Source organism: Calidris pugnax, unplaced genomic scaffold (genome assembly GCF_001431845.1).
Source record: "Calidris pugnax isolate Ruff unplaced genomic scaffold, ASM143184v1 scaffold341, whole genome shotgun sequence".
Taxonomy (NCBI): Eukaryota; Metazoa; Chordata; class Aves; order Charadriiformes; family Scolopacidae; genus Calidris; species Calidris pugnax.
In genome coordinates, this window is record NW_015091149.1 from 473,030 (window position 1) to 488,877 (window position 15,848).

At 47.9% G+C, this 15,848-nt stretch overlaps 1 protein-coding gene across 5 annotated transcripts in view; it reads right to left on the reverse strand.

Annotated features, from left to right (window-relative positions):
• ATP6V0A1 (ATPase, H+ transporting, lysosomal V0 subunit a1) overlaps window positions 1-15,653 on the reverse strand; it is a 29,733-nt gene extending 14,080 nt beyond the window's left edge. For 3 of the 5 annotated variants that reach the window (XM_014959146.1, XM_014959145.1, XM_014959149.1), the window contains exons 1-16: window positions 15,538-15,653; window positions 15,173-15,314; window positions 14,970-15,048; window positions 14,585-14,682; window positions 13,853-13,981; window positions 9,040-9,143; window positions 7,788-7,914; window positions 6,413-6,495; window positions 5,654-5,747; window positions 4,129-4,341; window positions 3,280-3,430; window positions 2,923-3,062; window positions 1,827-1,984; window positions 1,282-1,372; window positions 687-805; window positions 142-358 (exon numbers count right to left, since the gene is read on the reverse strand). In XM_014959146.1, the coding sequence (XP_014814632.1) occupies window positions 142-358; window positions 687-805; window positions 1,282-1,372; window positions 1,827-1,984; window positions 2,923-3,062; window positions 3,280-3,430; window positions 4,129-4,341; window positions 5,654-5,747; window positions 6,413-6,495; window positions 7,788-7,914; window positions 9,040-9,143; window positions 13,853-13,981; window positions 14,585-14,682; window positions 14,970-15,048; window positions 15,173-15,289 (1,920 nt within the window). In that variant the 5' untranslated portion in view covers window positions 15,290-15,314; window positions 15,538-15,653. The remainder of the gene's footprint in view (window positions 1-141; window positions 359-686; window positions 806-1,281; window positions 1,373-1,826; window positions 1,985-2,922; window positions 3,063-3,279; window positions 3,431-4,128; window positions 4,342-5,653; window positions 5,748-6,412; window positions 6,496-7,787; window positions 7,915-9,039; window positions 9,144-13,852; window positions 13,982-14,584; window positions 14,683-14,969; window positions 15,049-15,172; window positions 15,315-15,537) is intronic. The other 2 variants (XM_014959148.1, XM_014959147.1) reach the window with 1 other exon arrangement.
• Between the last annotated feature and the right edge of the window lie 195 nt (window positions 15,654-15,848).

A 15,848-nucleotide genomic window follows, 5' to 3' on the forward strand; every position in this document is an offset into this window, starting at 1 on the left:
GTGATCCTGTGGAAATGACGCCACATTTCCTCTATCACACAGAAAAAGTGTTTCACGCTTGATTTCACAACTACTGTGAGGTCAGTGAGAGACACTAATATCACAAAGCACCCCTGATGTTACTCTAGCAAGAGCACGCACCTGCCCTTTATAAAGCATCTTATTACTGGGATCACCATAGGAGAAGAGAAACATGTTGATAAAGTGTATTAAGAGGCTCGGTGCATCCTTCGAGGTGTGAGCATCGTAAGCCGTCCATTTGTAGAAAATGAGAATAACAAGGTACCCAAAGAGTGAAGACATGAAAATCATTTCTGGAATAAATCCAAGGTATATGTTCAGTGGCTTCTTAAAATAGCTACAGAGGGGAAAAAAAAAAAGAGAGATTAATGTTATATTTGGTTGGCAATAGACATGTGTAGGGCAAAAGCTTTTAAGGTGAACTTTTAAGTGAAGCTTTTAAGTGAAAAACTTCTTTAGAACAAAACTGTGGGGGCTCAGCATTTTGGCAATGGCTGGGGCTTACACACAGAGCTCCTGGCCATGGCTCATTCCACACGGGCAGGACAAGCCCACCCAGCCACCAGTGGGGTAAAGTCTGATGGGCTTCTGCCTCGAACCCACACACGCGTGACACACAAAGACACTTCCCCCCACCACGAGAAACAACAGAGCAAAGCACTTACATGTGGTTGAGAAGACTCAATGTGACACCAAAGAGCATGTGGATAATGCCAAGAATCACCGACATTTTCATCTTGAAGGAATTGAGGAAGGCCAGCTTGTTGCTGGCAATGTTCCAAATCTGTGAAAAACACCAGCGAGTCAGCAAACCCCGAGCCAAGGACAAACAGAGGAGGATGAAAACGTTCACTTGAAGCTAAACAGCATTAACCATCCAGGAAGCACAAGGCTGTAAGAGCAGGGTTTTTAAAAGACGTGTTTGTCACACGGATATCTTTTGGGGAAATGAGCAGACAACCTCTTCTGCCAGGAACACTCTCTTACAGCAACTGATCCCACCTTCACAGCAGGAATCAAACTTTCCCTGTTTTTATGGTAGGCAAAAGCTGCAGGCAAAAGGGGGCTGGATCCTTGACAGGCAAAAAAATATGATTATCCATTTAAATGAACACATAGTTCTGATTTGCAATAGGAAATAAGGTAAAGTTATTGTTCCCAACATCGGTTAAGAGTTGGTTAAGAATGGCTGGGCTGTAAAATCTCTCACAGAGAACTGGAGAGGCATTTTTTTTTTGCTGAGCCAGAGGTTGCTCTTACCGGGTCGATGCCAAAGGGGTAGGGCCCACCAAACACCCCGGGAATAGCAGGGTTCAGCTGGAGCAGGGGCGTAGTCTCAAGCAAAGCATCTCTGTTCAGGTACAAGGAGATGACACAGACATTAACACAAGCAACGCTGCCCTCCTTCTGTAAACACTAACAGCATTCTGTCCTTGTGAGAGCCAGGAATATCTCAAATTGAGATAACTAAGGTTCCTGCGTGGTCCTAAAGACTTTTCTGAATGAATAATAAACCAATTTCTTGACCCATTACTCAGTGTCACAAGGAAGAAAGACACAGGGGAAGGGAATATCACAGTGTCTATGAGGAGAAAGGGGCTAAGCTGCATCTTTACAACTCTTCTGGGTTGTAAAGAAAAAACTGGTTTCAAACTTGATAGATATCACTTTTACACCCCTCTTCCAATTCTTCTTGGGACTGAGTTCAGAAGTTCTTGTTTTCCTGAACTGGGAGGACAATGGGGAAAGGGAAGTCACCTGCTTGTCACTGTCACTCTCTACTGAGTCACCAAGTGTTTACTCACGACCAATTGCCTTTTGTGAACATCGGCCGCACGCTCCAGGAGGAACCGAACAAATTCAGGGACTTGGAGAAACAGTCGTTGTAGATGAGGCCCGTGTAAGTGGAGAACAGTCCCATCAGCAGGATGATGTATCGACCGCTGAAAACCATGTTGAACATCTAGCAGGAAACAAAAGAAAGAGGAACAAAAAGTCCATGAGAATAAAGAAGGTCACAGAACAACAAAAGCAGTTGTAGACAAACAGTAACGGGCCACATGGACTAAAAGCCCCAAGTCTCTGCTTCCCCACAGCAGGGATTACAGGTGCCAGAGGCAGCACAGAACGAGAACACAGAGGATAAAGAGGCAGCACGACTGTCCACAGGGAATCTGGGATTAGCCAGAGAGGATAAACAGCATCTATGCTGATGCTAGCCCCAGCTGGTAGCACTGGTCTGGCACTGGGAAGCACTGGCCCTGTTCAGCTCCCTCCACACTCTGCCCGTGTGTCTGGGCACCCCCTGCCAGCCCCAGCCCTGAGCAAAGCCCACGGGATCAGCAAACAGGAGGAATCTTGGAGACACAACACCCAGAGACAGAAATCAGGAGGTTTACAGCGACTGAACCCTGTGATGATCCAATCAAGTTCTGGGTGATTTGTTTACAACCACTCATAGAATCATAGAATTGTCTAGGTTGGAAGGGACCTTTAAGATCATCTAGTCCAACCATTAACCTAACCCTGATAAAAAAACATCACTAAACCATGTCACTTAAGTACTATGTCAGCCCGTCTTTTAAATACCTCCAGGGATGGTGCCCCAACCACATCCCTGGGCAGCCCATTCCAATACTACACCTGACAAACACCCTCCTTTGAACACCCAAAAGGAGTAATCTCATCCAAATATCCGAAAGAAAAACCAAAGGAACTCATTACTATTATGAAATTACGCTACTCAGTGTGTGCTCTGCAGGCTTTCCAGCCTGGCTGCGGGCTCCACATGTTTCAGATGTGGGGAGCAATGTCACTGCCAGCTCAAAGTAGGAAGGATGGGAGGAAACCCCCCTGCAAATCTCTTTTAAACCAACACCCAGAATGACCCCCCCACTTCACCTCATTGTCACTCTTCTGTGAGAGAATGCGACTCTCCCTTATCACCATCCAGACAGCAATCAGAGACATCAGGATGCCGTGGCCAAAGTCTCCAAACATCACAGCAAAGAGGAAGGGGAAGGTGATGATCGTGTACGGTGCTGCAAGAGAAGAGATGACATCCTGGTGCACTCTGTTTGAGTAACCCCACATTTACTACAGTACAGTTTACACAATTCAGCAATACAATTCCCAAGCTTCCCCTCTGCTTCTGAAAGGTGCAGAATACTGGAAATCTTCACAGAGGACAAACAATGCAGAGAAACACCATGACTAAACTGAGACAGATGTCTGGAGCTGCTCGAAGTGTGAGTTTACCTGGATTTATTTCCCGGTATGTCCCGATGCCATAAGCATCAACAATGTTTTGAAAGCCACAAGTAAACTTGTTAGTTTTGTTGTATGTCGGTGGGGTCTGGTTGGTTTGCATCCTGTTTAAAATAGACGGGACAGTGGATCCGCTGTGCTCCTGTTCACAAAAACAACAACAAAAAAGGAAGATCAGAACACCCATCCTCAGGGCTCTGGAGTAAAACATGACTTTCTTGTCAGCATTTGGAAAGGACAAGCTTGCAATTTCAGCGTGCTTGCACAATGAGGAGTCTCCTCGAGCAGCTGAAGAGGGGTGCCAAGTTTCCACTGCTCTGCTCTGTACAGCAGCAGGAGCAGCACATCCTCACAGCAAGGATGGACAGTGTGTGATTTGGGCAGATGAGAAAACTCATGCAAGGGGTTTGTTGGGTTTTTTTTAAAAAAAAAAAACACAAGTGAAAGGACTTCAAGACGCCCAACTCTGTTATCTGTCAGTCTGAGCAGAGGGGAAAGCTTGCTCATGCCCCAGAGAGCTCCTTTGCATATGTTCTGCTATACATCCAGAGGGACACCAGAGGATGGCCAGGCTCAGTGAAGGTGCCCAAGGACCCAAACACAGGAAGACGCGTTACCGTTGCAGCACTTCCCTGAACTTAAAGCTTTACATAATGTCACGTATCTGTTACATGTGTTATCTATAAGCCACGACTCCTGCACGTTAGATGAAGTGTCCTCTGGGAGGACTGATTCAAGCAGCCCAAAGGGATGGATTTCAGAGACTGGCAAACTGGACAAATCAACGAATCCCTGCGGTGGTTGCGGGCGGTGCTGTCTGCTTGTCCAGCTGGTACTCACCGTGCCTCTCCGCAGAGCAAACTGGATAGAATCCAGGTCAGCAACGGGACACCAGACTTCAGCAATCAAGCACTTCTGGGTCACGTCGATGTTGCACAGGTTGAGGGTATGGTAGATGGCCTTCATCTTGCGCACTTTGATGAACCAGACGCGGATGTTTTTGGCAGCCGCCTGCAGAACCCTCTGGCGATGGTCCTCCGTTTGGTTCAGCACCTTTCATGGAGAAGAGGGAGAAAGATGAAGAAAAACCACTGGCAAAAATCAGCAGCACAGAGAAGCACGCAGTGAAACCAGGCTGACCACCAAGAGAAGTGTCACCCAGCAGAGCACAGAGGCCTGAGCCCACTCCTCACCCCATGCACAGCCTGCCACAGGCCTCCAGTATGCACTTTCCATATTAAAACCTTTTAGCAAAACTAATTAAGGGACACTTTTTGACTACTTTCCTCCTCCAGCTCCAGGGTCAGTGGGCATTTCAAACAATAAACTGCCCAGAGATCACAGAGCACATTTTCTCCTCCACCCAGGTTAAAAGAGCAGAGTTCTACCAAGTGGGGTGTACAGTGCCTTAAGAAAACACACAAAGATTACAATGAAGGACTTTTTTACTGAAGGGAAAAGGAGAAAGTGTTTTCTACTGAGTGTGTTTTCCAACTGGAACAAATCTACCTCGTGCCAAGTCAAGATTTCCAGACTGGAAAGTCTTAGGCTCAAGTGAAGGCGAGGACAAAGGGCACACACAGCTTTGGATCCTACAAGTTGAATTGTTTCTGAGTTCTCATCTGCTTTAAAATTACTGAACAGCAGCACTACACAACTCCCAGCTCGGGACAGTTTCTCTGTCAAACAAGCAGTCCAAATTTAACCGTTTTCCTTTTAGTTTCTCAACCTTTTCCTATTTTTTTGTCTCAACTCCCTCATTTTTTTTCTGCATTATAACATATTGCCTTTCTTCCTTGAAGCAAGCATCAAATATCTCAGTGGGTCTGTGTGCTGATCACTCATTACCAACACTCAGGCTGCAGCACAAGAGATTAGTTGTAAAGCAGAAGCTCTTCAGGTCAGCACAATGTAAAAATACAAAGACAGGCAGAAAAAAGAAGAGCTAAATTAAAGTTAGCATTGTTATCTCAACTTGGAAATAAGTTTAAATGTTTTCAAAGCTCTTGCAGGTGAACCAGGCAATTACAAGCTTTCAGAGCTGGAAACACGCCATCTCCTCACACATGCACATTCCTGCCTGCTCCCCAGCAGGCAGCTCCCTGTCCATGCTGTACTTAATGTATAGGATTAACTGCTCAGCCCTTCAGAGAGACCAAACCACCCCAGCACCCTACACCCAACGGAGCTGACAGCCTCTAAACACCTTTCTTGCAGTGCTGAGCTGCTGGGCTCAAACTACCTGGAGCTGAAATGTCATCCAACAGGGTCAAAAATTCTCCTGTTTTAACAGGATCCAAGTAAGTTTTCCACGACATTATTAAAGAACAAAGAAAAAAATGGGCATTGACCCCAGTTATTTTACCATCTGAAGATCATCAATTCTGGTATTGACACCAGAAGCCATCTCCTTCCGCTCCTGTGGTGTTTCTGGGCAGGGGTAGAGGGAGGCACGGAATCTGGAAGACACGCAAGTGACATTAGTGACAGGGACAGAGAGAAGGTCAGTCAGTCAGGGGAACAGAGGGCTGAGCCTGAGCACAGACACAGAGCCAGAAGCACCTTTACAGAAGCCTCTGATCAGCAAAGACTGCCAAGCAGGGCTCCAGCCTCTAAATCAAGTGGGCAGAGCAGTTTGCTCCAGGCCAAACCAGAAGCCAAACACTTAAGAAATGGGAGTGGGAGGAAACCTCTGCTCCTGGCACCGACAGCGTCCCAGAGGCCCTGTCCCAGAGCTGATCAGCCATCCCTGCTCAGGGTGTCCCTATTGTGCCAGCACAGCTGCTGCTGGAACCCATCAATGTTGGTCCCTCCTGGGGGAATATTGCCCACTGACACCCCCCTAGCTCTGTCCAGGAGCTCCAAACTCCAACTCCCTTGTTTTCAGGTGTTCTCTACCAAAGCAGTCAGCTCCTCTGAGCAGTGGCCAGAGGAGACTCTGCTTTGGGCAGTGGCCACTTTGCCTGTCAAATACGTTTCAACTCCTTATGGTGCATTTTATTTGCTGTCAAAATCTGTACTCCTACAGTCATTGTGAAATATGGAGTTGTAAAATACCGACATTAAGCCATGGCAACATATTTCAAATACTTGAGCGAGCTGCCCAGCTGTGAGACTGCCATACCCTTCACATATCTTCTTGACCCTGTTCTTCAGCTGGTCGCCTTGGAAAAAGATGATAAACACAGACTTGTGCACATAATCCCCCTGGAAGAGAAGACAGGGCGCGCTGTAATAGCTCTGCTATTTTCAGAAATTAGCATTATAGCAAATTACAACAGAGTTCTACTTTTCCTTCCTCTGAATCCATGCACACAGAGCTTCTTTCTCTCAAGAATGTACCTTCACACCACTGGAATGGTCAGGAGGAAAGTGATTCTTAGCCTCAGCAGGGAATACCCCTACCGTACGTGTGTTTACTGAAGCAAAGTGTTCTGTGTTATCTGCTACCTATTCTCTGTAACACGATAAACAGGAAAACCTGGGAAGATCTCCAAAAGAACAGAGATGCAGTGAAATATTTATCAGCCTGCAGCCAGCTCACCTACAGAATCGAGCAGAAAGCTGGAGAGTGAATGAAAATAAGCTGAGGTGGAGATTAACAACTTTGATTCTCCAGGGAGGCCAAGGGCACATTCCTCATACAGCTGTGTTCATGCTGGGAGCCAGGTCCCCTTTCCTGCGTTTGTTGACAAGTTATTGTTCTACCTTACTTAGGAAATTTTAACGTAATGTTTCAAGAATCATTACATTAGGTGTAACCTCAATTTAAGGAAGTGTTGCACAATTGAACAAAGTCTCTCCTAGTAGACAGATAATCCAACAGGTCAACTACCAGCGGTCGGTGGGAGAGAGCAGCAGTCAGTCAGCTTTATGCAAGACATGAGGGGCAGCTACCGAGTTCAACTCTTCTGTCTTTGTCCCAGTACAACACACACACACAGAGACATGGCTTTTCTTTCTACTTGCCAAGAGCAAGAGTTCCCAAAGTTTAGGCACTGTCCCTTGATTTGACTCTGAATGTAAAAACAAGTCCAATCGCATTCACTATGTAATAAAACCAACACTTCTCTGGTGGGTGTTCAAATGACTGCTTAGCAAATTAGGAAAAATGATAGGTCCAAGTTCAATGTAACATCTGGAGCTCGTTCACTCTGCTGATGTCCAAAAGAGCCTCTGTCAAGGAGGATTCCTATTTCTCCAGAGCTGCACACAGGAGTTGTACTTCCAGTCTGTGCCAGAGAAGCAACTACACCCTGCTGCACTCCACATTTTGATTTGTTTTTCTCCTTTTCAACAGTATTCACCATCCATCTTGCTATTTTTAAGCATGAAAACATTTGTCACTAAAGCCTCAGAGGCTGCAAGCATGTACCGTGAAGGGACGCGCCACAAGGTCTCTCTGCGTGGAGCTCATGGAGGGATAAAGGCTTAGATCTATCAGAAAGTCCTTTTACACAGCTGAGAGTTTCGCTGCTGTAAACAATAGTTCTTTTTACCGTTACAGGATCCTCCAGGGGGTTCTCAATTTCCGCCTGACGCAGGAACACGTTCCCTCGGCACACCCGCCACAGCATGCGCTCGAACATGGGGATTCGCTCCCGGTTGATCACACCAGCCACAAACCTGCCAAGGGACAGCACAAATGTCTGTTCTGCACCTGGGGGAAGGCAGAGCCTGACACCCAAACCACCCACGGCCACTGGAGCTGCGCATCTGGTTGAAAACTACAAAAATCTTGTTTTTAAAATTAGTTCTTTGAGCAAAATGGAAGGTCCTCTAACCACATGGAGAGTGACCATCGGCGGTGTGTCAGGCACGGGAAGGCCTCACTGCTTCCAGCCCTACATCCAGAGAGAGAATTATCATAGAATTGCCCAGACCGGAAGGGACCTCCAAAGGCCATCTAGTCCCACCCCCCCGCAGTCAGCAGGGACACCCCCAACTAGACCAGGTTGCCCAGGGCCTCGTCGAGCCTCTCCTTGAATATCTCCAGGGAAGGGGCCTCAACCACCTCCCTGGGCAACCTGTTCCAGTGCTCCACCACCCTCACAGTGAAGAACCCTCTCCTCATCTCCAGTCTAAATCTGTTCCCCTCCAGCTTGAAGCCATTGCCCCTCGTCCTGTCACTGCAGGCCTTTCTAAACAGGCTCTCCCCAGCCTTCCTGTAGCCCCCTCAGGTACTGGAAGGCTGCTATTAGGTCTCCCCGGAGCCTCCTCTTCTCCAGGCTGAACAACCCCAGCTCCCTCAGCCTGTCCTCATAGCAGAGGTGCTCCAACCCCCTGATCATCCTCATGGCCCTCCTCTGGACGCACTCCACCAGGTCCATATCTTTCCTATACTGAGGGCTCCAGACCTGCACACAATAGGTCTCACCAGAGCAGAGTAAAGCGGAAGAACCACCTCTCTGGACCTCCTATTACAGACACACAGAGCCTGGAAGCAGCATATGAAGAGGGTACAGAACTATACAAACTTTTTGGAGTATTATGTGCCCAGAGCAGCTACTGGTTTCGAAGCTGTGAGAACTCAGAATGTCTGAAAGAGTCACCAGGACACATTTACAAGGAACAAACTAGCCAATTATTTTTTTTTGGTCCAATGGACGACAGCTAGTCCAAACCAGCCTTCATCACTTGACGTGCCCCTCTGTAAAGTTCTACCACTGTGCTCAAAAGGCCTGTGGGTGCCCCAGGGTGAACACGAGCCAACAACCCCAATGGGGGCAGGAGAAAGCCAACGGCCATTACCCGAGTCGTAGTGGGGCCCCTCTTCCCATCTCACTCGGCTCCAGCAGCGAAGACGATTCCTCCAACAGGTCTGGATCCGCCATCTGCTGATGATGCAATTCAGCCTGAATTCACAAATCAATTAATATCTAATGAAACTAGTTAGTGGCATGCAGGGAACGAGGAACCAGGAGGTAGCTTGGGGAGACAAAAAAAAAAAGAAAAAAGAAAAGAAAAAGAAAGAACGAACATGAGACAGCAAAAAGAAGAACCAGATGATAGAAAAGACAGAACCACACAAGGAAGGAGAAAAACAAGAGGAGAAGTGGAATGGCCCAGCAAAGCTTCCGTACAAGAAAGGTCTAAAGATTGCAGCAAGAGAACAAAGGGGCTGTGGGGTATATAAGTCTGAAGAAAGGCAGAATTCAAAAAAATTTATCAAGTTTTAAATACAAGTGATGTCCCCAAGAACCGTTTTTGAATGGCACACGAGAGCAGCACACCTTACTCTGCTCTTCCTTTAGATCTGAAATGGTGAAAAAGGTGAGGGTAGCTCTGACCCCCTCTTGCTCTACTTGTGCATCTTCTGTGTCTTAGAGATGCAAAAGGCTTTTTTCAGAGTGTTGCCTGGGAAATGGTACTTGGTGTGGAACAGCCCAGGGGGCTTGTTCTGTGCCATGAGGAGAGTGATGCCCAAATGAGTCTTCCACAGATGGTTCAATGACCTGAGGGCACCTTCACAGGGCTGTCCCCAGCAGCGGCCACACTAGACCCGCACACCCGCTCGGTTACCCTGCTCCAGGCAAAATAAGTAATTTCTCACTTATGTGACAATAGTTTGATTGATTCCAGGTTACTCGTCACATCGGCATAGGCACAGGGTCAGAATCAGTAACAAAACCTGGAAGTACTGGATGGTAATTTTCTTAATGGCTTTCCAAAGTTCTCCTCCAGGAAAAACACACAATACTTCCAGCCTAAAAACATGCTTCCTGATTAAATCTTTACATTCTCCAAGGTGTTTATCCTCACTCACTCCATGTGTTATTGCCAGACTCACAAGATGTGTTGCTTAGGGCAGTCCTGTGATGTTGCTCGTTTTTTGACCAGCCAGGCATCAGAAGAGGACACAGTTTTATACTGTCCTTCATGGCAACTGATCTGCAGGCTCAAATTCTTGGGAACATACCTTGCAAGTGCCAGAGTTCCAGCCAGGAAGGATGCTCAAGTCACATCTTCTCGTGCACCATCTCAATCAACCCCACATCACGGTCGTTTCTACCTCTGCAGCTTATATAGTGAAATGACAAAAACTACAGTTCCTCGGCACAAAGAAAGGGCCAAATTCTACCCTCTGTGGAAAACAGGGGGCTTCCCCCAGAGCTGTCAAGGGCTAAAACACACTGAAGGTAGAGTTTGACCCTGGACATGTAACACACATGCACATGTACAGCACAGCCTTGCAAAAGCACATAGCAACTGTAGTGACTCAGCCAGGGGATCTTCATTTGGGCAATTGCCGCATCCCAATTGAAGTGAAAAACTCCCCAATGTTTTACTTGCCTGCCAAATAAAAGCAGTTGCCACATACAAGAGGAGTTTTTGCAAGGCTGAGGTGAAGTGCAGCTCAGCTGCCTGTACACACACGCTCACAGATGCCACAAACCACAGGGAGCCCTTTATTGAGTTTGGGAAAACCAACACCAGGAACTGCCGACCCCTTCGGCTTAAAGGCAACTTGTTTCAACACCAAAAACAGAATGAAAATTGTGCTTCATACAGAACACAACCGAAATAAGAAGGTCTGGTACCACAAAGCAAAACATACAGCCCAAAGACACCAGTGATTACTCAATAACGAGGTTTCAGGATGTTAGAAAACAGTAAGTTACAATTTTAAGAGGCTTGTATTGTATTTATCACTGATCAAGGTGCTCTGTGATAACTGCTGGGAGGGGTGCCATGTTTTAGCACATGAAGCACAAAGAGAGGAGGACAGCACATAGAAAACTTTGGATCCACCTCACTCAAGAGAGTAATTCTTATAAATGTTTAATATCACCCCCAGCCCTTTTGGGCTGCGTGTCCTTGGCTCAGGACACTGCCTGAAACAGAGACAAGTCCTGCTCAGAGGGGCTGAAATTACAGAACAAAGCACCTTAGATTAAAGTTGGATTAGACCAGTTTTACCAAACAAGAACTTTCTTACACAAGGATTACTTGCATAACAAACCCCAACGTTCTTTGATTCATCTCTCAACTGCTCGGATTGATGATCACACCCTTTCCAGATAGGAAATGGCCCAGCAACATCAGCTCTGATTTGGGGGGAGAGATAACTAGATCAGTGTTGTAAGAGTGAATAATTGAGACACCTTGGAAATGAAAGCACTACCCAGCTACCCAGAGAAACCAGACTCTGCAAAATTTACTTTGCATAAGTTTTCACCAGCAGCAAGTGAAATGTCATTGTTATTGTGAAGTATTTTTTACTACACCAGGTCATTCAGGATTGGGAAAACCCAAGCATTTGCATGCCAGTAATTAGAATGCAGATCATTCATTCTCAAACATTTTTAAATTGCTTATTGTTCATCCAGATCAGCACTTTTTAAATCTCAGGGCCTGAAAGAGAAGTTCCTTTTCCCCACCCTTGATCCCAGCTCTGCCCCGTGATGGCTCATGATCACCCCACACAACTTCATACAATTCAAGCCCCTTCCAGTTCACCAACAGAACAAAAGCCCATTTTCACAAGAACTAAAAAAAAAAAGAGTCATTTCACCATCTAACTTATTAACCCAGAGCCCAGACAGGAATGAGAGGTGCAAAGCAAACAGAAAAAAGCAGATGGGGAGAGAGTCAGAGGAGAGAGGGGGGACTGCATGCCATTAACCATTACTTTTCCAGTCTTCTCTTACGCTCACACTCTAGGCAAAGCTTTCAGAGAAATCTCTCCAGCTCATACTGCTCTTCATAAGCAAAGACAAGAAGACTGAGAAAAGGAGCATAATCATCAACATGGTGTGTTGAAACAAGAAATGGCTCCTTCTACTAGAACCACCCTAACAAGAACAAATGAAACAATTTTGCCCTCTCCCCCCGCCGGTGCACAAACACCCCAGAGCAAACACCAAGAAAAGCACTTTGGATCGTCAGCCATTTCTTGTGCAACTTATTACTATGAATAACACAATTGTAATTACAAGTTATTGAAGTCTTTGAGTGCTGAAGGTACTGAGTGAATGGCAGCAGGAGACATGAAGCCCCAGCACGAGCCCGGGACTGGCCGGGGCTCACACAGATCTTGGCTCTTTACAGCCTGAGCAGAAACAGCTCCAACTTACACTTTACTGACCTCCACACACAAGCTGCTTTTAAATAGAGGGGTACATTTTACTTGTTGGATTTTGATTTATTATTAAAGAAACCAGTTATCAAACAGGAGCGGGAACATATCTAAATTCCTGTAGCCAGTCCATTTAAGGCTGACAGTGAGCTCCTTTTTGTGGTGACCTGATGCAGACAGTTTAGGAAATTGGGTTTGATCTTTAAATTTAGTCTGATCGTGCTGTAGTTGAAGGAAAGCAGTGGCCAGCTCTCACCAGGGAGGACAGTGATTAATAAAGAAGCTCATGTGGCTTTACCCAACACTGTTAGAAGAGGTGGCAGTGGCACCTCAGTGCTGCTGAGTAACAGACTGTCAGGTTAACACTGTGTGTCCAAGGAGACACATCTAAGTGGACATTCAACACTCAAAGACAAGGTTTTTTTGTACCGAAACCAACCCCGTGACCAATCAAGGTTTTTTTTTTTGTACTGAAACCAACCCCGTGACCAATCAACTGATGGCACAAGCAGCAGAGTCTCTGTCAGCAGTGCCCAAGACCCGTGCTGGCACAGGAACAACCTCAGCGCCTGAGTAGGCACCATCCTGTGCCAGAAAAACAAATCCCAACCCTCAGACAACAGCATGAAGGCTGCAGGAGCCCAGCTCTCCTTGATCACAGCCTTTGTGACGGCCAGAAGCCAGATCCATTGAGAACTCTTTGATCAAATCCTTGGATGAGAGGACACATGTGCAGCAAACCCATGTCCTCACCCTTCTAAAGCACACACAGGAGCTCTTGGAGAAAACTCCCCAGGCTCTGGGATACTCAAGCTTTAGAAGGGAGGATTATGCCTTCTCCCATGTGGGCTCTGTGTCAGCAGCACGACCCACAGCAGAGCAGCTCCTCTTGGGTACAGAAAGAGCCACCAGCTCCCTGCCAAGCTGGGTTTCACCAAGCGTTCAAGATTCTAAGTGGCAGCTTCGCTCCAGAACCCACCTCTGAAAACTTTAGGGTTTGATCAAAGGCTCAAATAAATAAATAAATACCCTATTGCTTCAGTGGACTCTGCGTTACAACCCTAAAGAGTAATCTCCGTGTAACATTTCAAAGGCTGAAGAGAAGTTGAGCTTGATTGTAGTATCTGTGTGCAGGAGGCAGGGCTGCTTATCTGCCCCCACCCACAGAGACTCCCTCCCACCCAGGAGAGTTTTGGTGCTGAAGTGCTTTGGGAATTACCAGCACCAGAATGATTTCACACAATTTTTAGACAAACCATCACTGACCCAAAACAAACCCAGCCCAACATCGTTAAGAGGTAAATCACAGGTAGCTATGTGCACTGCGTGAAAAATGGAAAAGAATTTGAGAAGCTTTCTTAAACAAAGCATAAAAATGACCCTGCCGTCCAAAAGAACAACTAAAAATATACTTGAGAATAAAAATGGTAATTTGTGGGGGAAGAACCAGCTGCCCAAGTGTTATCCCGCCCCCGGTATTCTGACCTCATCAAAAAATTGTTGAGTTTTACGCAGTATAAATTTTAATTCTGTCAGCTCCAAAAAGTTTCTCTTCAGAGCCTCCTGGTTTGTGTTGATTTCCTTAAGCTCGTTTTCAATTTTCTCAAAGTTTGCCTGCAAAATGGGGAAAGAAGACGACAGAAAAAGGACTTAAAGCAATTCCATAAATAAGTGCTGTTAAGTCTATTACAACAAGAAAGCAGACAAGCTGCTTTGCATTCCCATGTGATTTGCACACAATTACACCCAGTGCCTGTCTGCTGTGGCACAGGCACCCAGATTTGTGACATTCTCTTCAGGCAACGTGAAACTTTTCCCACTCAGCCAGTCTGTTAAAGGCTGGACTTATCCCGTGTTCTTTACATCACTAAAATCCCTTATAAACTTTATGACAGGTCCACCATGAACCACGGACTTTAACCCATTTAAATGGGTGAAATTTCTTTGAAGTACTTTCACTTCTGACAGTATTTGGACAAATGCACAAGCAAAACAAGACTCATGAATGCAGATGAGCCTGATGTGAGGGAGCAGAGCTCCTGTTGCAGGTGACACTTGAGGACTCTGGTTAGTGCACCTTTGCCAACAGATTCAACGGGTATCATCTACCAAACTAATGTCCCCTATTTGTCCATAATGTCTCCTATTTCCAGCTATAATGTCCCCTATTTCCAGCTATAGTCAGATACTGCTTGAGTTGTAACACACAATCATTACCTCCAAGTCAATCATGTCCCGTGGAAAAGGCACCTCCGGGTTTTCCCCAGTGTCCATGATTGGAATATTTGCCTTTTTAATCTCCTTCTCCACAAACCCTGGAGAGACAGCGTTGGCATTGTCAACCAAAAGGATACCTCAATGTCAAACTCCCCCTGTAACACCACCCAGCCCCACCGGCAGCTGTGGATTCTTTCACCTCCTATTCTAAGAGCCTCTGATCTGGCTGGGGCAGGGAGGGGACGGCTGACACAGCGGGGAAGGGCAGCCTTTGCTCCTCCTCAGCACCCTGCTCTCTACAGCTGCCATGCAGGTTTATCCTGCATTTGTTATTCTCCCTTTAAAAGCAGAGCCGGAGCCACAGCAACCCCAGAGAGAAACGTACGGAGCTTTCTGTCCATCTCTTCACACCTCCTGACTTCATTGACGAATTTACGCTGGAACACGTTCACGTCCGGGTTCAGCTGCAGAGAGAAAGATGGTTCCAGCCCGGCCCGGTGCCCCCCAACCCCCGGGGAGCCAGTGCAGGGGGTACAGGGCCTTGCTCCGCCGGGGTGGGCCGGTACCGGGGGGCCGGGGGTCACTCACGTCTCGGAACTGGACCTTCCCCAGCTCGCCCAGTTCGCTGACACAGCAATAAGCGGCCTCAGACTGGAGGAAGAGCTGGGCCAGGGTCATCTCCTCGCTGCGGAACAGCTCCCCCATGGCTCCGCCGGGCTCGCCGCGGCCTCTGAGGAAAAAAGGCCGTCAGGACCGGGGACGGGAGGTTGCGGGACCCAGTGGTCGCGGGACCAGGCCGCGGGCCCGGGTGGTCGCGGGACCAGGCCGCAGCAGGGGCCGGCCGGGGCCTCCCGGGCGCCGCGCCCCCACGGCCTCAGCCTCGGCCCCCGCTGACCGCTGTCACTGCCAGGCAGAGCGGCCCGGGAGGCCCCATCCCCGCCGCTCCCTCTTACCTGCCGCAGTCACCGCCGCCGCCCCGCGCCGTCCGCACCCGCCGCCAGCTGATCCGCTGCGGCTCCCGTCCCTGACGTCACCGCGCACAGGGGGGCGGGGTCACGCGGGCCGTCTCCTAGCGACACCGCGCCTCGAGCCGCACCGAGCCGCACCGGAAGTGACGGGCAGTGCCGGGCCGGTCACCGGGTTCCTAGGCCCACCGGTGCCGGTGGTGACGGCTGAGTGCCGCCACGCGCCCTCCCCTGATGCCGTTTGTGACGCCGTGACGCAGGCGGTGGCGTCACCGGCAGCGTGGCCGCGGCCGGGGGGG